Raw genomic sequence first — 21,882 nt, 5'->3', positions numbered from 1 at the left:
ACTTCCGACCTTCTCGAGCAAACTTCCACTCCAGCTTCTCGCCCTTCGGAATCGTTGCTTGCTTCCTTCTCGTCCGCCATTGTACTCTTCCACAGCTTTTCGTCCCTCAGACAATTGCATCTTTTCCTCCTCAAGCAATCTTCCGCTCCGGCTTCTCGTCCCTCGGAAACACCGCATGCTCCCTTCTCGTCCGCCGGTGTACTCTTCCGCAGCACCTCGCCCCTCAGATGCACCGAGCCCGTCGGCTCTCTCCCATGTCATCCTTCTTGCTACTTTCGTCTTTTGATCGACTTCCTATACTCCTAAGTTCCTGCACACTTAGACACAGGGTTAAACACAACAGGACCTAACTTAACTTATTTGATCACATCAAAACTATCTTGAGATACATTACACATGGAGCTTTGGGAGCTCATGACTCAACGAGATCGAGTGTGTGATGTCTGCTTGGCATGGCCAAGATGAAACACTCAGTGGATTAGAGATCCATTGATATAAGAGAAGGATGGTATAGGATATCCGAGGGACTGCAAAATGAGGAGTACTAAAGTGGTGTTAGAGTAGCTCTAGAGTGATGACCTTGCATGACCATGTTAGCAACTCGAAAGCTTAAGGTTTGTAAGTAGTCGGTGAATTTTACATGAGGCAAACTGAGGGACAGCAAGATAAAGAGCATCAAGATAGCAAGGACGACAACCAATGGAGATGACCTACGTAGGCAAGAGGCGTGAAGGATAGTATGTAGAGGAGCTGAGGACTCAGATTCATTCAAGGGGCGTATAGTCTGATTGTAGATGGCCAAAGAGAAGTCAAGCTGCAAAGTATAAGACTCTGCTACTAGGCTGAGAGTTGAGTAATGTATCCATGGGGATAAGGATAGAACTCAATATACACAGACTTGACCTTAGAAGTGGTTGTAGTAAGGGTCACCAATCAACTAGTGATAGACAACACTCGAGTAGTTGAAAAATTCAATACTCTAAATAGGTTCAAGGTTTAAGAGTTGATCAGTCGAATAGTGTGGAATCTAGGTAATTGATGGTTCAATCAACTAATAAAATAGTTAGTTGACAAATAAACCAAAACTTCAAAATTATGGTAAGTTGGGGTTTTTTTATTTGGAGCAGTTGACTGATGTGAATTCAAGTCGACTGGATAGCCGAGAATCTAGGAACTAGCAAATGGAATAGTTTTGTTTGTAGGTAAGTCAACTAGGTAGTCGACTGATGATAAGTTTTCAGTCATTGATTGTTGTCGTGGAAAGTACAAAGAAGTTGCTACTACGATAAGGTTAGATTGAAAGACTAGTCAACTAATGGTGCAAACTAGTCAACCATTTGGCGATACAAAATTTACAACAAGGTTTCAAAGGTTATCAAAGGAGAAGTAGAGGCTTCAAAAGCTAGTGAAATAGAGTAGGTTAAAACTTATTTAAAATTGTATTTTCTGAGGTTTCTGCTTTTTGTAATATTTGCAACCCTTGTGGCTCTAAGAGGTTTCTCCCGCTCTAGTAGTTGACTAGAAGGAGAATCATAGTAATGCTTTCCGAGTGATCGACAAACAAACAGTTCATAGGTCGTGAGTAGGAACTTGGGGATTATCAAACAACATTAATTAAACATGTTAGCAATTTTGAATTTGTGACCACTTAAATATTTTATTTATGTTGCGCTAATCATATTTGACCTTGCTATTGAAAGCAAGAGTAGTCAAAATCACACTTGTAGAAAGTAAATTGATATTCACTAGCCATCTGGTCCTAATAGTTATGTCCATTAGTTGATTGGTTCAATCCTCAAATCTAGAATTGAATGAGAATTTGAAGTTTATAAGTCTGAATCCAACAATCAACTTATGTTCCAACATCAATTGGATCCTATTCTAATCGAGACTCAATCTTTGTAATGATTGAGTTTCGCTTAATGTTAAGTTTTATCAATGTCTCATATGTATGATTCACTCAACTCTCAAAGCTCACCAGAGCTTACCGTTTGCAAAAGGCTTCCATCCACTCAGGACTTCCATGCCTAGAGACTCCATGCCTCTAGGTCTTCATTGCTTAACATTTAATTTCCATGACTTACTAGAACTTCATGCCACTAAGAATATGATGTCTAACCATCCTTAACTTCCCTACTTAACATTTGGTCTGACTTCAAGCAGTTAAGTATTCCTGAACTTGCTTAGCATCAGATTTCTTCTGTAACTTGTTAGGACTTCATCTTACTAGGTATTCGGTCTTTGTCCACCTACTTGGATTTCCACCAATTGCACCTGCATATTTAACACGCATGGGATCACAGATATTTACTTAAACTAACCATTTACAATACAACATACTTTAGGGATATGATTGCACTAGGCTCTAATACTGCTTGTAGATCAAAATAGAGGGTATAAGGAGGTGAATAGCCCGTACAAATAAACTTATAGCATCCAAATCAATTCCTTCTCAATCTACATTGGTTTTGCAAGTAAAAATGGCAGCAATGACTAAACAATTTTCTTTTACAACTTTCCTGATTGGGAAAATAGATATATTAGCAAAGATTGTTCATCTTTACTATGACAATAACTACAACTTAGCTGAGACATATATATCTTCTTAATGGCAATATCGTGGAAGAAGATTGTCATGGTCATGGTCATTATGGTGGTGCTCATTTTAGGATGATGACTTTGTGACAAAGACGAGTTTGAGACATGCCATTTTAAAGTGGGCAATCAACTTCATTTGAAAACCTTCTAAACGTTCAGCCGTGCTAACCGGGGATGATAAGAGAAGTGCACAAAGACGATGCCTATGCTGCTGCAAAATATTATTGCTGAGCTCAAATGCAAACATAAGGAATAGGATTTGTGATTGTACTGAAGGAGACGTGTAAAGTGGAATAGAGGTGGTTTAACTGTTTAAGGAGCGTTTTTAGGATCATCATCACCTTGAGGTGCGAAGTAAACTAGTGTGGCCATATCCATTAGCATATGGCGATTGAGAACTTTCCGACGACATTGCCATGAACTGCTCTTAACAGAGTTTGGCAATTGAGGTAGACAATCAAATGGCAAGTCAAAGTCGGTTCACTGGGAATCTTCACCCAATGGGAAGTTCGTAGTAATAATAATAATAATAATCTCAATTAATTTTATTAACTATCTCTGATAATCGATCCGACTTCACAGAAATTTTTCATTGATCATCAAGATAAATCAAAAAGCACACGCAATGACCAACCTAGAAATTCAACATCCTTTGATTGTATCCCCCATTCGGAGGAAAAATTCTTACAAATATATCATAACTGAGAATCGAACCGTAGATATCTGAATGACAATCTAAATATCCTATCGTGATATCATAACGCTAGGGACGAACATTCATAGTAGATAGTGAGCAAAGTGGACGAGTGCCTATATTTGCTTATGGACTTAGATCCCACATTTTAGAATTACAGTGATGAACCAACCAACTGAAGGGTCCAAGCAATAGAAGCGGGTAAGAAATGTTCTTTATAGAACGTTTAGTTTGTACAAGTAACCCTTAATAAATTTAGAAAAATAATATGCTCAATGAAAAATTCAAAGATAGACACATAAAATAATAAGGCCCACAAAAAATAAAATGATGGATTATGAATTTATGTATCAACTTTACCTTAAGATTTTTTTCCTTAAATATATCATTGCTCATAAATTTATATGTGGGATAAAAATTTTCATTAAAATATAATTATCAAATTATTTAAATTATTAATAATCAATCAAAATATTCCTAAGCTTTCGCACGTAGATACTGTAATGAAAGAAGCCATCATATAATTCCAACACAATGTTACAGGAAAAGGCCATTCCATATGAATCTGGCTACGCCAGCGGTCATGAGAAAATGTTTATTCCAGTAGGAAATGGAAATTATCCCAGAACAAATTAAAGTTGATTAAACGATTTTACTATTCTGTCACAGAGTGCTGTTGCCTCCCATGAGAAAGCCAGTTTACATAATGGTTTCTTTTTTTTGCATTCCTTTTTCATTGTTGGATGATGATATTGGTTCAGAAATCATAGAAACAGCTTCTTTCTTCCGTTATCTTCTGTAATGATGCTGCAGTCAATTCTTGTCTTGAGAAATCTTCAGATTAAAAAATCTGCATTTATCTATTCAAAACGAAAATCTTCAATCAAAAATAGTTGACAACAGTGTCGCAAATAATAAAGCAGCAATTGCTGTTTTTTCCACAATTCCGTGAGAATTAAGCATGTATTGGGGCTCATGTTCCGGCGCTAAATCATTAAACAATTGAAAATTGGTCAACTGGCTCTCACTAAATCATTTACATGCATCTTGTATTGCTTTCCTTCTCATCACCTTCTCCTAGTTTTCTACTCTGGTAAACCAAGCCTACTAAAACCCAAATGAAGCGTTATGCCTATCCATTCAGATACTTGCATGAGTCATCGTAAAACTCTCCCCTAACCAAAGCCAAAATCCTCATATAGGGCCCCACTGCGGCGCTGGACGATCCAACTAAGGTCACTTTTGCAAATTGGTAAAGTGCAGTCGCATAATCCCAGTTGTCCTACAGAAAAGGATACCAGCCAAAACAGACTGGACACTTGGATGAGATTAACCCTCCGTGGAAAAACTTGATCAACACATTTCACAAGTGGCAAACAGGGGACAATCAAAGAGCCAGTTGAACGCCACAAGGCACAGGCTGATTTACACCACAAAATTATAAATCCTAGAATATTTTTCTTGCTAATGAGAAAAGTAGAGTTTGAACTAGCATGAGTCTACTTAAAACTTTGAGATTAGAGATGACTCCCACTGCTCCTGTGGAATCCAACTAGCATGAGTTTTTACTTATAACTTTGAGATTAGAGAAGACTCCCCCTGCTCCTGTGGAATCCTATGATACTAGAAACTCATAAGCAATTACCTCAAAAACGCCTTTTCTGTTGAGGATAATTAGGATTCTGCATTCCCATTCCTGGATCTTTTCGTCTCAACTGCTTTTAGTAGACAAATATTAACAACCAAATCAGAGGGGAAAAAAAGGAAAGTTGCTAAAGATTACCTGTTGCTGATGGCCATGAGCACCAGCTCCACCTCTTTGCAAAGGAAGACCACCAGAATTTGGAGGAGCGATGCCAGCTTGGGATGCAACGTTGAAAGATGTCATGTTTGCGTTTGGCATCCTTTGCATCCCAACCATATGTATAGGCCGAGGCATGGATCTCGAAGGACCAACAGATGCTGCAACATTTCCGGAAGCAGCATTTGCAGAAGACACCTAAAAAAGAAACATTTAAATATTTTACCAAAGTAAATTACATGAATATTTACTTGATTGGAATTTTTTAAGACAATTGATATCTGGCTATAGATCCACAGCATGGTCCATATATCAAGGAATAAGTTCAAGAATAGTTTATACATGAAGAAGATACAAACTACAGAGAACAATTTGAAACTTTGATAGTGATATGGAACCAACAAAGGTAAAACAAGAATACGACAGTTTCATACAACTCTAAAAATCTAGAAACCAAAAAGTAAAATAAACACTTCAATTTAGTTTAATTTGATTAGAAAATCTTTACTAATGTTTTAGTAATTGTGTCTACTAGAACGAGTGTCTTGCATTGGAAAGGAGTATAAACACTTGCAACACTGAGCAGGATCAACACTAGAATTTCCCATCCTCATGATAAACATTACTCCTACGAAATTTGATATTTGAATTGGTTAATCCATGTGTCTAGTAATAGACATTAGCTGAAGTCAACTGGAAGTTTGACTAGACTAATTAGAATTGGAACAAGCATGAGTATAAAATATGGATCCAAATTAATTTCAAAGAGAATAGTGAAAGATTTGATAATTATGAGATTCATAACTCATGAGATTATGGAAGATTATAAAGGAATTAGTTTGACAAAATAAAAGAGTGATGAAGATTACATTTGTCAACATCAATAGCTAATTAATGGAAGAACCCATGAAAAAACATATATTCTTTCATGAAGAAAGGAAATATTTGAGAGGTTAATCAATGGCTGATAAATAGTTTAGGAAGGTGAAAAAAAATGTAATTAGATATTCTGATACACATTTTATGGGAATTAATTTTGTACAAATTATGTGATTTCTTATTAAGAAATATAATAAAGTTGTTTCTAGATAAATGATACAAACATTTATAGAGGAATTAAATCAAATAAATAATAATAAAATAAAAGTTAATGTTAAAATTTAATGAATCAAAACTTAAATATTTAAAATTTTCAAAATGTATTGATACACTTATTTTTTAAGTTTTAACCAATTATGTGATTGCTTATTAAAGAAATACAATAAAGTTGCTCCTAGTAAAATAATATAAACATTTATAAAGGAATTAAATCAAATAAAAATAAAAAATAAATACATGACTGTGAAAATTCAATGAATCAATATTTAAATATTTAAAATTAAATATAAGTTAATTTGTTCAAATTAAAAACACTAAATGTTCATCAAAGAAAAAAAAAGAATAAAGTTGTTTGTTTGATGAAAACAGAATAGAGATTGTTATATTATGATTGTGTTTTATAAAAAATTAGAGGGAAGAGTTGATGGGAATCAGGTCATTAATACTTAATTTCAATTTTAAATTATTTATGTTCATAAGGATAACGTTGTTCATGGATGGAAACAGAATGGATTGCTAAAGGAAATTAGATGGGAATGAGGTCATTAATGCTTAATTTCAATTTCAAATGGCTTGTGTTCATAAGGTTTACATTTGTCTCGGACCAAAACCAAAGTTTATATTGCTCTTACCGAAACAGTAAATAGAGGTGGCACACTTAGTACAAGATTAACATGTAGCTTTGTCATGTGCAATCTGTTTTTGATTTTGACGCACAGGGCCACTGATTGACATTGAATAAAATGTTAAAAAATTTAAACCATGGATTACACAAGCCAATATGATCATGCCCATTAATATACTTCTAAAACTGTTTAATCCAACATGTAACCATGTTATTGATCATATATTTGTTTAGCTAAATATTTGCTCTAGCTAACTAATTACACATAACTTCATATGTTAGAATTTAAGCACGTATTCAACTAAGATACAAATCATGAGAACCACCAATACCAACAAAGTTTGGATGAGAAAGGCTGATAGACAAAGTTAATATTTGTCCAAATGTATAAACAAAAATCTTAATTCATCCTTAATAAGGCTAATTAGTCACCTATAAGTGGATTTAAGAGGTACCTCAATATCCAAAGGGTGAGTTAAGCGGGCACCCAAAAAAGTGACCCATCACCTAGCATCTAGATATGATGCAGAATATGAATCACTCTCACAATGTTGTGGTAATGGATAAGGAAATATTCTCCTAATTTGTGATTCGAATGAATCAAGCATGTTAATACTTGTCTCCGCTTGATATGAGTGAAGGCATTATGTAAAGGAGTTGGGGAATCCTTAGTCTCTTACTTCCATCTGTCCATTCCTGCCCAAGGAAATGGCAAGAATTAGAGCAAGAGAAGCTTTTCCCTTACTTTTTTCCTTTGATCCTTCCATTATAGGAAAATGACCATACAAAGACAAGGTCATCAAAGTTGAAAGATCTAAATAGAATAATTGTGCTAAAGTTGATTTTAGAAAAATATGAACATATGTTATTAGTATTATATTCCACATGTCTCCTTTTGATCTTCCCATCATAGTGAAAATATGTAGAGATAGTATTATTGTGCTAAAGTTTATTTTAGGAAATAATATATTAAACAATCTGCTCCACAAGTAAGATTGAATGATCAGATCATAAAAAATTTTGGGGGATAAATAGATAACATTATTCATGGTGTCCTACAAAACAATTGACAAACTTAGAATAGGAGATTTAAATGGACATTGGGGGGTGATCCTATAAGAAGTATAAAGGGGAACATAGAGGTTTTGCATCTATAAGAAGTATAAAGGGGAACGTAGAGGTTTTGCATTGAGAAAAAGAAATAATGGAGTAGTACAATTTTGGTTTTTGTTGCATCGAATGAACTTATGATTGTACACTCTTTAGAAGAGAAATGAACATTTAATTTGCTTAAAAAGTAACAGCAATCATAGTCAGATAGATGTTTTCAGTTACTATGAAGGTAGATAAAATTATGTGTAGAAATAGTAAGAAAATACTTGGTGAATACCTTAATAAACCAATACCAGCTAATGGCATTAAATACGAGTCATAGAAAATGTAATAAAAGGAAATTTTATTTGAGATGAATTAAATGGAAAAACTTTAAAGACAACAAAATAAGACTTTTCAAAGATAGAATGATTAAAGAAAAAGTTTGGAATGAAGAGTTACTAATATTAATGTTATGTGAACTAGATGGCAAATAAAATTAAGAACATAGCGACAACAAATTTTACAAAGTATAAAGGTAGGTGTAAGAAATATAAGAAGAGTTTAAAGACTATAAGAAGTAAAGCTTATAGATTATCAAAATTATAGAAATGAAGATGATTTAAATAGTAATGAACTATAATTGAGGTAAAAAAGTTAAAAGCATCGCACACTTTAAGGCATGCAATAAGTTCCATGATAGCGAAAGGACTAAATATCGAATTCGAGGAAGAAAATTTAGAGGCTCAAATATTGTTTGATCCATAAAAGACGAAAAAACAAAAACTCTAATTGATGATAATGCAATTAAGGAAAAAATTCTTTTATGAACTATTTAATGGCAATCTACAATTAATTTGGTTCAAAAGAATGAAAATTATGGTAAATATAGGAAACATAGATTTATCTGTAATATTAGATCAAGTGAGGTTAAATATGTTTTAAAAGAAAATGAAGGTGAGTAAAAGTGTAAGTCTAGATATAATTCCAGTAGGAAGAGTTCAAGCGATCAAAGTGTAATTTGATTATTAGGTTATTCAGGCTCAAAGTGATTCCTAAAAAGAGATGGAAAGTATTTTAGCATCTATCTATGAGAATAAAGGTGATGTACAATGTTCTAATTATAGAAGAATTAAATTGATGGCAAACCATAGAACCATGGAAAGTTATTTCATGTCTATGATCAACCATTTATGTTATTTATTAAATTAGACAAGAAATGAAATAATATGATGAAAAGAAAGATTTGCATATGATTTTTTTATTCAAAGAAATCCAAAGGTTCCATAAACAACTATTGTTGTGGGTTTTAAAAAAAAATAATTCATTTTCTTTTCTTTTATATTTATACAATATGCAATTAGAAATTATATTATCAATAAATCTTATTATTGCGTGTTATTTGCAAATGATATTATGTTAATTGATAAATATAATTAGATTAAAATTGAAGATCAAATTGGGGAGAAAAACTTTAAAAGTATTATAAGTAGAACGAAATCTAATTAAATAAAATTTAAATTTAGTAAAAAAAAATTGATGAAATAATTAATATGAACAAATATAAAATTCCAATAAGAGATTTAGACACGAGTTGACTAAATGGTGTTGTTTTGATGTCATGTTTGTTGCACACTCTTAAAAATAATAAAATGAATTTGAATAAGCAAGATTTAAAATCTTGACCTATATCGAGGTTTCGGTCCCGGATTGGAACGATACAATTTCGATACTATATCGTGTCGTGCCAACATAATTTTGGTATTTTTTAAATATAAAATAAATTAACTAAAAATAAAAAATTTAATCTAAATATTTAAAATATATATATTAAATTAATGAGATAATTTTATTATGTAATAATTAAGTCTATCTAAATTGTCTCAATCATAGCTAGGAGCTAATTAAAATATTAACCTAAGTTATTTAAATAAACCTAAGTTAAAACCTTTCCCCTCTGCCCACCTGTTTTGCGTCACGATGCGTCATCAGCGTCTGAATGCGTTGTCGGGCAACACATCTGGACATGTTAGGCCGACGCAAAGTCTCCGGATGCATCGCTGAGCCTTGAGGCACGCCGACACAAAGGCATGTTGGTCCACGAGTGAAACGAAATATGAGATTTTAAACTATGCAAATAAGTTTTAATCCCTATAGTTCTCATCATTAATAAGCTTATTGCAAGTTTAAAGTCATTTGAATTAAAATTTTAGAGCAATAATTTATAAAATAGTACAACTTCTAATAATAAAAAATATAGTAATTGGATAGTCAAATAAATATAAGTTTTATTATACTATATCATGCTGATAGTTGACATGCTGTTCAATGTGTCAAAAGCATGCATAGTAAAATTAAGATGAGTTTTAGCCATTTAATTTTATTCCACTTAAATTTGTACAATTAATAAAGCTATACTAATTAGATAGTTGAGTTAAAAATGATCTTACTAGTTCTTACTGCGATGGATACTGAGATGAATTCATATAAAGTTTACTTTCTTTAACAATATTTGTTTGCTTTTGGAAATAAAATTCACATAATCAATTAAATTAGAATTTCATGAAACAAACTACAAAAGATAATAAAAAGTAACTAAATTTATCATGTCCCATGTTGAAGTGTTGGCGGTACAAAACTCAGTACCAACACCAACACAAGCAACAGAAGAGACGAGAGAATACTAATGATAAGTAGTGTGTTCCTATACCTAAAATTAGTCCTACACCTAATTATACTTGTATCCTTTTTAGTAACTTTATAAATCTTTTTTTTTTCATCTTTTACATTTTGTTCACTAACTCAAACCTTTGATTCATAATTGTACCATAAGTCCTATTAGAGTGTTATAAAATCTTCATTATAGCTTTAAGGTACGAGACAATCACACAAGACTCTATTAAGCTTTCTCTATTTCAATTGCGTATTAGTAATCTTGTTAATGGTATTTTCATCAATATTACTTTCTTGTTCAATATAGATAAATTAAGGTATTGTGTATTGTGTAAGTGAGCACGAAAGAAAATAGATTAAGGTAGTATGATATTCAAGGATTACCAATATAATTAAAAGAGTTGAATCAAGAGAAAAGTGTAAGGGTAAGAGAGAATAAATAACACATTAGTCCATGTAATAAAAATATCTAGTTAAGTATTACTACTTTTTACATATATGTTTTGCATAGATCTGAATGGAAAAATAATTGTACCATTCCAAATAGTTAGGTAGGACAGTTTGATGACGATGATGGTGATGTACAAGATCATGAAACTTACCTAGTTAATTACTTAGTGAGGTAACACCTTTATTATCAGCTTCATTGCAAATCACACATATTACACCCTTGTCTATGTTCTCAGCGATAGTAATCATAGAATTTTTTGTGCAATTCCTATGCACTATGATCAAATCAGAATATATGAAATTATAGCAGCTTGTGATATAACTGAGAAACATTGAACATTTAAAAGGGAAAAACACTGGTAATTCTCTGAATTAACTTCATTATTTAAATAACATATTCCAAGTTCAATTATCATGAAACATCAATTGAACTAACAGGAAGCTAGGTCAGTATTTGGTTAGGTGGGTCAGAGTAGTGTATTAGAATTAAACAAAGTACCAAGTTCAACCTGGAAGCCAAGAATAATTAATAAATTAATATTCAACATTTATGTTTTGCACTAGTACCGACTTGAAAGCAAGCCAAAACAGAGGCAATTATGTATGTACATCCTTGTGAAATTATAGCGCTGAAAGGTAACTTGTCATATTTCACATGGCATATGATGCACAAAGCTTGAAATCAATGAAGAGATGCCATCAATAAAATAGAACTTTCATAAATCCAGTATCTACTTTTGGTACCGGCTGAGAAGGTTGGACAGGAACTGTTCCCTCAAAATCTGCAGTCTGATCGACAGGACGAGCAGGGTAATTAACAGTTTTTTCTCCTGGCTGAGATGGCACTAAAGCACTGAAGAAGTAATATTTTTTAATCATGATTTAAATGTGAAAAAGTGGCATACAGTAAAACTAGCAATAATAAAATATTCCAAAGAACAAATTAAGCTTAATTGCTAAGTGAATATTACAGGACGTGATATGATACAGTTTAATATATATATAATAGAAACTTACTTCCGTCCTGGCAGAGGATCCATGCGGAAGTACCTGGAATGAGAAAGCAAGCCAATAATTTTCTAACATAAACAAGCGATAAAACTGTTAAACAAAATCAACACACAAATATAAAATAACACACATTCAAAACCTCAATCATATCTAGAAAAATTTAAAGAGAACTTGATGCAATATGAAATAATAATTGATAAAGATATAGAAAGTTTTACTCAGCCTGATTCTTTAATCCTACAGGACATGAGCAAAATATCAGTGCAATGAAAACTCATTTTGCATAATTTTAGCTATAGAAATGTGAAAAGTTGATGAATTGCATGTTGAATGTGGATTATCATTTGAATTTTCAAAGAAATGTTATTTGATAAGTACCAATTAGTATGCTATGCAAACCCAATTAAGTTATTGCACTAGTAAAAGCTTAATGGTAAGATATGGTAGACCAGTGGAAGGGACTACCTATGAATCATGGAGGCTTATGTTGACAACTTGACAATAAAAAAATTCATTGCAAACATTGTGCTGACTTCATATAGTCTATCCATGAGTCTAACAAGTTTATGAACTTTCCACTTCCAATTAGGCAATGACAATTAACATAGAAGATTCTATACCACTGTTATGAACCAAAGCAGCAAGTCTCCTCTTCTTCCCATTTATATTGAAATTGTTAGAGACTTGGTTTTGAACAGCTAGGGGCTTATTTACTAGAATGTTTATGTAAAATGAACATAATACATAGAGATATAAGACCACGTAAGGAGCTTAACCCTAGTTCTGATACTTCCGTAGTTAATTTTCCACAAATCAACATGTCAGAGTTGAAATGTATTTCTAGTGCATGCTAACCAGCTCATCTTTGCAATCTACCAACATTGTTGTTTCCTTGTCCCGTAATTCCTCATGGTGCAACTCCTTTGGCATTGTTGTCCAATTTGCTTGACTTGTGCCTCCCTCAGATTTATGGATTGCCACATCAGCTCATGTAATACCTAGAAACAAGGGCTCTCGACCAGTAGCTTAGACATCATACCATAGCACAACCTTCCTTGATTGATTAAAGACCTTACCCTGGTGCACTCTAGGTCTTCTCCAACATTGTTTTCCTTGTCCCATAATTCCTCATGATGCTACTGCCATCAGTGAATAATTCCTTTGGCATTGTTGTCCAATATGCTTCACTTGTGCCTCCCTCGGATCTATGCCTTGCCACACCAGCTCATGTGATACCTAGGGAACAAGGTTCTCAACCAGTAACATAGACATCACACCATAACACAACCTTTCTCAATTTATTGAAAACCTTCCCGTGGTGCAATTCTAGGTGTTATCCAACAATCAACCAGGGAATCCTCCAACCAAGTTCCATGTGAAGCACACAGATCAAACAGCTCATCAAAAGCAGTTGATGAATAGCTTCACAGATTTGCACATCGCTAAGCATATGACTTCACCAGCAGAGAACACTAGTATTATCTTTGTCCCAAGCAAACATACCTGGGCTTCCAATCTCAACACCTAATGGATTAACATTTCACAAACACAATTGAGTATTGAGTTGGTAGCCACTACCAATTCACCATCACTGAAGGCAGTGCTGACCATGTTTCATCCTTCACCTTCTACTGTTGTCTCCTTTGCCTGCAGTTCATCCCTTCTGTTGTGATCTCTTGTTGCCACAGAGTTCACCTTTTTTGCATCTACATCAGCATCTTCCGATGAGAACTGGGAACCAACCCCTTATTGTAGTGATTTTTCTCCAGTAAGGCAATAAATCCATCAATAGTTAAAATGACAATTTCCTCAACAATTGTGTAGCACTTCATCCTACAACTCCTCAAGATGGGTAGTAAGTCTGCCAGTAAAAGACACATTTGTTATACACACGTGGAGTATAAATGTTTACTTCAGTGGTAACCCTCCTAAATTGCACCATCGCATTTCGTGACATCCTTAGTTATGGAGATACTTCTACTGCTTCTTTGACACATGGCTCTAGGTCATAAACCTACATTCTCAATTCAGGAGTTTCTTTGACACATACTTCTTAGTTATCATGAATATAAATATCTGGAAATTCATTATTATACATTTCCCTCTTTTTCCTTTTCACAAATGCCCCATCTTCAATATTAAAACATTCTTAGACATCCATCTATAAATGATCATCCGGTAAACAAGGGTCCTCAGCTTCTGTAATATATTTATCATCAAACTCCATATCTGATAGATATATTGGACCATACAAATCCCCTTTCTCTTGTCAAGTTTTCTTGCCTCAATTCAAGTTGAAGATTTTAGTTGGGTATAAACAAGGATATTTTTACTACTACAAATGATTTCTTCTTTTAGAGTACATATGTTCGAGTGTCCTCCAATTTCTCTAGCATAACTTACCACTACAAGTTAGGCTTAAAATGAAAATGTCTTAGACATTCTTAATCATAGCTTTCCCATCATAAAGCTATATAGCTTTTCTTAAGAAACATCAGGTCTTATTTTAACTACGAAGTTAAGGAGAAAAAAAGTATTCAAACCAACTTTTACTTCCACATCTAGATTGAAATTTTAATAACAATGGGACCTAAAAATTTGAAAGCATCAAAATGACAATTTGTTACATTATAAATGTGTCGTGTAATAAAATTAAATAATAAAACTATAATTAATATTAAAGCAGTAAGTTTATAAAGCTATAAATTTAATCGAGTATCATTGAGTTTCTAAGCATGTCGATAACGAGCTTCAATTTCTTTATGCCCTGTTTACCCTGAAGAACAAAATAGGAAAAAGGATGGATTACATGAAAGTTAAGATAGTTTCTTCATTAAACTGGCATAAAATGAGAAATAGGATGGACTTACAATTTTTTCCCAGATCAATTTTGCTCATTTTTTTCATCCACCCGAACCTAGAAGGAACACATTTTCTTTCTTCCCGAGCTAACAGTTTCTCTTTTCCGACGGTCTACCATTGTTTGTCGCAAGCACAACAGTGAGCTCGCAATCACGGCCTAGCCACAAGCTGGTGGCTGCAAGCTAGCTGTAGCTAAGGGACCACAATTTGTGGTGATGGCCTGGCTTCAACTTGAAGCCACACAGTAGTTGCAAGCTCACAACAGGCCCCCCTCCTCATTTCCTTCCTAGGAAATTATTTTATTTTCTTTTCCACGGTGAATTATATTTCCCCAGAGATCATCCATCTCTCCTCTATCCATCTGCTGGGATAAACAGAGAATTAAAGTTTTAAAGTTCAGCCTTTGGCTCTATCTATTGCCTCATTGATACATCTCATAGTCGGTTTTGCATCACATGTTTCAAGTAGAACTACATCGATTTCCAAAATCTTTGATCCCATAACACAATATCTTACACAGTCTTTGTTTAAAATCTCTTGCAAAAGAAATGTTAGCCCATTCCTCGGATACAAATATTGACCTAAGAGTCTTTTTTTCTAGCATACTCTTTAATGTGATATAATATGGAAAATCTTATCACAGCAAATCACCTACCTAAATTTTTAGTACAAGTACTATTATGTAATGATAAATAAAGACAGTGATATGCTTTGCTTTTGAAATAGTGAATAAGATCTAAACAATGTACAAGTCAAGGAAACCAATTTTTTTTCTTCTCTTCCAACAATCTTCTTGCTGCTACATGATAAAAAGTACTATCAGTCATGACCTGGATAACATTTTCTCACCAATCAATGTATCAATTCATCAAGCAATTGAATTTTTTTATATGAATCTTTAACATTACCGTAATCTTCAAGTTTACTTATTTTCACATTCATATTCATTGTAATTTGCTTTTTACCAAGTTTAACTCCTTTTAGTACAAAAGCTTTCATTCCTCTTCCTGCTCGCTTAATACCGACACTAACACATTTTTTCACTTAAACATTCTGTCATATCATCTTTCAAGCCACTAAATATCTTCAAAAACTAATTTTTTGACATCTCCAGAAACTGTGAATGAGGTGTAACTTCATTTCTAGTTCCAGCTAGATGATTCTTCATTCTAATAACACTGCACCAATATTTATTTCTGCAGCAATTGCACTCCAATCTCATTTTATTTCCTTCACCAAGTTCCTTACATCATTCCCACGTAATATCAGTTATCTTTACTTTCTTTTTGGGAGCATATAGTAGCATAAAACTAACACTAACAACTAATAGAAAAACAGAATAGTGAATTGGGTATATTAGTATAATACCACTATCCGATATACAGTTTGATACTTTGATTAAATCAAAGAAATAGAATAGTTAATTAACCATCACTCACCAGTGTACTGGGAATTATATATTGTTTGCCAAAGAAAGGTTACCTTGCTTGTTGGAGAGATAGCCATTGGCCACGGACAAAGAAAAGACACAGTTATCAATTGAAGAAGAAGAATCAAGTGAGGAAGAGAACCTCTAGTGGGTCGTTAGCCAGTCAAGGGCCATGCAGACGAGATAAAAATATGTTGGTGTGGTGTTGCTGGTCGTCTTCTAACTGGCTAGACGGAGAGGAAGATGTTTAGAGCAATCTGGTGGTGAAGGAATAAGAAAAAGGCCAGTGGAGGAATGACCAGTGGAGAGCAAGTCTTAGACACTGGTAGTAGTGCAAGCGGTGGATGCTATCTTCTTCACTATACTAGCATGAGACAGGAGGATGTCTTCTTAAGTTAAATGCCAATGGAGTGTTGTTTAGAGAGAGAAACTCTCCCTTCTCTCTAGGGAGAAGGTGATGGCAAACCATCCCAAAGTTCATATTGACAAAAGTGCTCTTGTTCAACGGTTTCTAATTTGGGAGGTTCCCTGGATTAGATCCTCTCGCACGGGCAAGAAGGCTCCCCTTGGTAGTTTGGACATTTTATGTGCAAAGATTTCTTGGTGTTGATTCTTAAGAGTTGTGGAAATCATCTAAGAAGATTGGGTGGGGTTCTTGTGGCTGGTGATTCAGAAAGAATCAAGCTTTTCGACGCTGGTGACAACTTCTGCTGGTGCTGGATGGAAGAAGGCTGACGTGGAGGGCAGATGATGTGGAAGGTATGATGATGTGTCTTGTGTAACCCATCAGTGGCTACACAGTGGATCCTTGTGGCTGGTTTTCGCATAAGGAAATTCCTCTATTTGGAAGGCTAGCAGGTTTTCTCCATTTACTTCTGGATTTGGGAGACAAATCCTTGCCATCTATGGAAATGATTTATTCTCGCCTTTAAAGCAATCTGATTCATATTTATTTGGTAATTCTAGCTGGATTTGTAAGCTTGCTAATTGGCCACCACTTTCCAAGGCTGCCAACCTATCAAATCAGTATTCCAACTATGTCCCACTTACCGAATCAGGCAAGGAATCGCAGGCATGAGGGTAGAAGGCGAATTGCGGCAGCAGCACAACAGCCGGTGGTGCAGCCTCTGGTGCAACCTTCGTGACCTTAATCAGTGTTGCACGGGTACCAACTATGGACTCCAATGATAACCCGGCGGAATAACAAAATCAGGAGGGCTTCAAAAATAAAAAATGTTGGACTAATCTGTTCTCTTCCAACAGATTTTTCACTGACGAAAACGCTTTACACTTTGTTCAACCGGAACTGGGAATGTTGCAATGTTGCACTGGAGCTGGAGGATGTTGACACAATTGAAAATGCCATTGGAAACTACTTAGTCGGGCGTTTCGTAGGATGTTTCCCGGCTGGCATAAAAAGCATGGCGAACAGGTGGAGGGTCAACTACGAAGTTCAACTACATAAAACCATGTGGCTGCTATTTAAATTTCAGAATGCGGAGGATTGTGGCAAAGTGTTACGTGGTCGTCCATACATTGCGTTAGGTTGCCGCTATACCTGAAACCTCTTCCCACTTGTTTCTTTTTTCGGCGGGAGGAGCTCCAACGGCTGCCGATTTGGGTTCAAATTTTCAATCTCCCGCTAGAATGTTGGACGGTGCAAGCTGTGAGCAAAATAGCCTCGTTACTTGGCAGGTCACTCTATACGGACCAGGTGACGAAACAAAGAGGGTGAATTAATGTTGCCCGAGTGCTTGTGGAAGTAAACATCACCAAAGAACCATTGATTGTTATCCGCGTCATGCTGCCTAGCGGTATTGAGATAGCCCTACCCCTTCATTTAGAATCAAAATTTAAGTTCTGTTTGCAATGTCAGCACATGGGTCATTATCAAGAACATTGTAAGAGTGATGATCAGAATGATTCTCGGTGCAGTAATTCAATTCTGTCGAATTCCAAACCACATGGGAATACCCTTATTCCAGAAGCTGCATTGCATGACAATCCTGAAATCAATTTGGGGCCGCAGGAGGTTGGCCAAACAGATAACTAAAGAGAAACATTGCAGTCTCAGCGAGATGGCTCTCACCTGAATAAAGGCAAGGAAATTGTACCTGTTTCAAGAACCCTCCGGCTCAATTCAGAGACCACATTGCCTAACAATCTTCATATCAGTTTGGGGCAGCAGGAGGCTAGCCAATTAGCAAGTCAAAGGGAAGGATTGAAGCCTGATGGAGTTCGGCCGGATAAAGGTAAAGAAATTATACCTGAGAAAAGGGTGGTTCAGCAATATGGAAGAAGGAAAGGAGGCCAGAAACATGGTTTGGTAAACACTGGCACAAATTCAGGATCTGTTGCAGAAATCGGCACAGGTTCAAAAAATGACCATTCAGAAACTGAGGTATCCCAAAAGTCAGTGCCACAGAACTGTCAGGCAAGCAAATAGAGATGACGAGCAAAGGAAAACAAATAGCAACAGAAAATACAACAGTACCAAAATGGTTACTGCAAGAGGATATTCCTTATAATACTGAACCTAGTGGGAGAATACAAAGTGAACCAGCCCGAGAAGCATGCTAGCTGGAATATACGAGGCCTCAATAAAGGCCTCAAGCAAAAGGGAGTGGAAAACTTCCTTTGTACTAATAAATTAGCAGTGTTAGGAGTGCTGGAAACTAAACTATCAGCACTGAGTTATCAGAAATTGAAATTGAGTTGATTTTCAAGATGGAACAACTAGATGTTCCAGATGGTCGGAGTAGGATATTGTTGATATGGGATGAACAAAGGGTTGAACTTGAGGTACAGGAATGGCATGATCAGTTTGTGCATTGTAAAGTGACCCGTAAAGTGACATGCAGATCCATAGCTATCATCTTTCTGTATGGCAGATTGACTGCTCTGGGAAGGAAACCGTTATGGGAACACCTGCAGCATCTATCAGATGATATAGCTTTGCCTTGGGTTGTCATAGGGGATTTCAATGCTTACCTATCAATAGAGAACAAGCATGGTGGAATCCCTCTCTCACAAAACAGTCTTACGGAGTTCCAAGATTTTGTTGCAATTGCTGATCTAGAGGATTTAAACCATACAGATTGCAGATTTACCTGGTCCAACGACAACATGTGTAGTAAACTTGATCGAGCACTAGTGAATAAATATTGGTTGGAGGCTGAGCTACAAAGTTTTGCTAACTTCACTCCCGCGGGCTACTTGTGAGATCATTCGGCCTCTGCATTGTCTCTATTCTGAACCATAACATTCAAATCCTTAAGTCATTCAAGTTTTTCAATATGTGGGTTAAGCACAACACTTTCCTGGAACTGGTTAACACCAAATGGACAACCTACAAGCAGCAGATTGGGCAGGGAATAGCTCAGTACAGAATTGTGCAGATTCTGAAACTTCTGAAATTGGACTTAAAAACTCTTAATACCATGCACTTTCAGCACACATTTCGGCACAAGCAGCAGCACGACTGAGATTGGAGGAAGCTCAAGAAGCTGGACTGTCTTGTGGAACTATGGTTGCCAATTACAAAGAAATTCAACAAGCTGCTTCCCGATTAAATTCAACTGAACACAACTTCAGCATGCAGCATGCCAAGCTAGATTATTTCAAACAGGTGGACCGTATATCCTCGTTTTTTCATGCGATCGTACAAAGAAATAACAAGCGCAATGAAATCACAGTGGTAGAAAGTGAGGATGACAATCTTCCTGAATCTTTTAGGGAGGTTGTTGGAGTATTTACTAATTACTTTCAGAACCAACTTGGCACGCGAATAGACAGGACTGAATTCCCAACATCCTGCCTGAAGTTTGGTCAGATTCTTTAAACGGCTCAGCATGTCTGCCTTCCTACAGCTGAGGAGATCAAGGAGGCACTCTTTGACAAAGCGGACTAGCATGCCCCGGGCTCTGATGGCTATGGATCGAGGTTTTTTAAGCAAGCTTGGGACATGGTTGGAAGAGATTTTTCTGACGCAGTCCTGGAATTCTTCAACAGTGGGAAGTTACTTAAGAAATGGAACCATACTTTGATTTTTCTAGTCCCGAAGTCTTCCCATGCCTACAAAGTCGTATCGAAGTTATTGGCAGGTTGTCTAGCAAATATCATGAACAAGTTCTTACATCAGTCACAAGTTGCGTTTGTAAAGGGCAGGTTCATTATAGATAACATCCACTTGACTAAGGAGCTTTTTAGAAAATACAATCAAAAGTGATTGTCTCCGAGCTGCATCATGAAGATTGACCTACAAAAGGCATTTGACTCGGTCTGGAATTTCCTGAAGTAGGCACTTTTGGGGTTGCAAGGAAGTTTATAGATTGGATTATGGAATGTGTGATCACTACCTCATACTCACTTGCCATTAATGGAGGGACTTTTGGGCTATTCTGTTGAGCTAGGAGGTTGCAGCAAGAAGACCCATGGTCACCATATATATTTGGAATCTGTATAGAAATCTTTGGGAGACAAATTCAACAGTGCAGAGTTGGTTCGGCCTTCAAATTTCATCCCCAGTGTGCACCCCTAGGACTAACCCACCTAGACTATGCTGACAATCTCCTATTTAGCAAGGGTGATGAAAATTTAGTTAGAACCTTATCTACCTGTCTTTATGAATTTCGGGAAATAGCGGGTTGAAATCATGCATTTACTTGGCTGGAGTTGAGGATCCCATCATGGGCTTTCATAAGAGATCTATACCGTTTAGATATCTTAGGGTTGCCCTTGCAGCTGAGCAGTTCGGCGTTTTAACAGTTGGCCAAGACACACTCTATCATATGCAGGAAAGGCACAACTTATTTCCTCGGTGCTTCAAGGAGTGGAATGTTTCTAGATGTCCATCTTACCAGTGTCTATGGGGTCATAGACATATCTATAGAATTTGTAGATCCTTTATGTGGACAGCTAAGCATCCTCCGGTATCTTGGCCCGATATGTGTAAACTAAAGGAGGATTGGGATTACAGGAGTTAAAAAGTTAGAACTTAGTTCTGCTAGCTAAAGTACTTTAGCGGATTAAGGTAAAAGTAGATGCTCTTTGGATCAAATGGGTCCACCATCGGTATCTAAGGCGTGCAGATGTGTGGTCCTAAGAAGTATCTCCTTCATATACACCATTGATTAAGAGGTTACTACTAATACGGGACCGAATTCTTTCGGAGGCTCGCGTCTGATGGTAGACAAAGACTGGCAAGATGGTTCGCACAGGGCAGTGGAGTGGCACAATCATATGATTTCTTTAGATGTCATAGTCTAGGGACGAACAGTGTGGAAAATTTAATTGCAACCGAGTCATGCTACCACTTGTTGGATGCTGACCGTCTTCACACTAAAGACAGGCAGGAGTAGGATAAGTAATGTGCATTTTGTCGACAAGTGTTGAAAACACAAGAACATCTATTTTTTGGATGCCCCCTATTGCTGAGTTATGGAGGAGGGTCAGAGACCGGCTCCATATGCCATAGGAGATGTAGACGGGCTCTAAGAGTATTTGAAAGATGTTACCGTGGGAATATGGTATTAACAAAGGCTCAGTAC

At 35.8% G+C, this 21,882-nt stretch overlaps 1 protein-coding gene across 4 annotated transcripts in view; it reads right to left on the bottom strand.

Annotated features, from left to right (window-relative positions):
- Positions 1-3,829: 3,829 nt before the first annotated feature.
- Positions 3,830-21,882, bottom strand: part of LOC122042367 (cyclin-dependent kinase E-1) — a 50,864-nt gene continuing 32,811 nt past the window's right edge. The window contains exons 12-16 of one of the 4 annotated variants that reach the window (XM_042602444.1): positions 12,049-12,081; positions 11,767-11,884; positions 5,076-5,291; positions 4,938-5,007; positions 3,830-4,099 (exon numbers count right to left, since the gene is read on the bottom strand). In XM_042602444.1, coding sequence (XP_042458378.1) covers positions 4,939-5,007; positions 5,076-5,291; positions 11,767-11,884; positions 12,049-12,081 — 436 coding nt within the window. In that variant the 3' untranslated portion in view covers positions 3,830-4,099; position 4,938. Of the gene's footprint in view, positions 4,153-4,937; positions 5,008-5,075; positions 5,292-11,766; positions 11,885-12,048; positions 12,082-21,882 lie in introns of all 4 variants that reach the window. The other 3 variants (XM_042602443.1, XM_042602445.1, XM_042602446.1) reach the window with 3 other exon arrangements.

The sequence above is a fragment of the Zingiber officinale genome, chromosome 2A (assembly GCF_018446385.1).
Source record: "Zingiber officinale cultivar Zhangliang chromosome 2A, Zo_v1.1, whole genome shotgun sequence".
Lineage (NCBI taxonomy): Eukaryota > Viridiplantae > Streptophyta > Magnoliopsida > Zingiberales > Zingiberaceae > Zingiber > Zingiber officinale.
The sequence above is the reverse complement of the archived record's forward strand: the minus strand, read 5'-3'. Positions and strand labels throughout refer to the sequence as shown.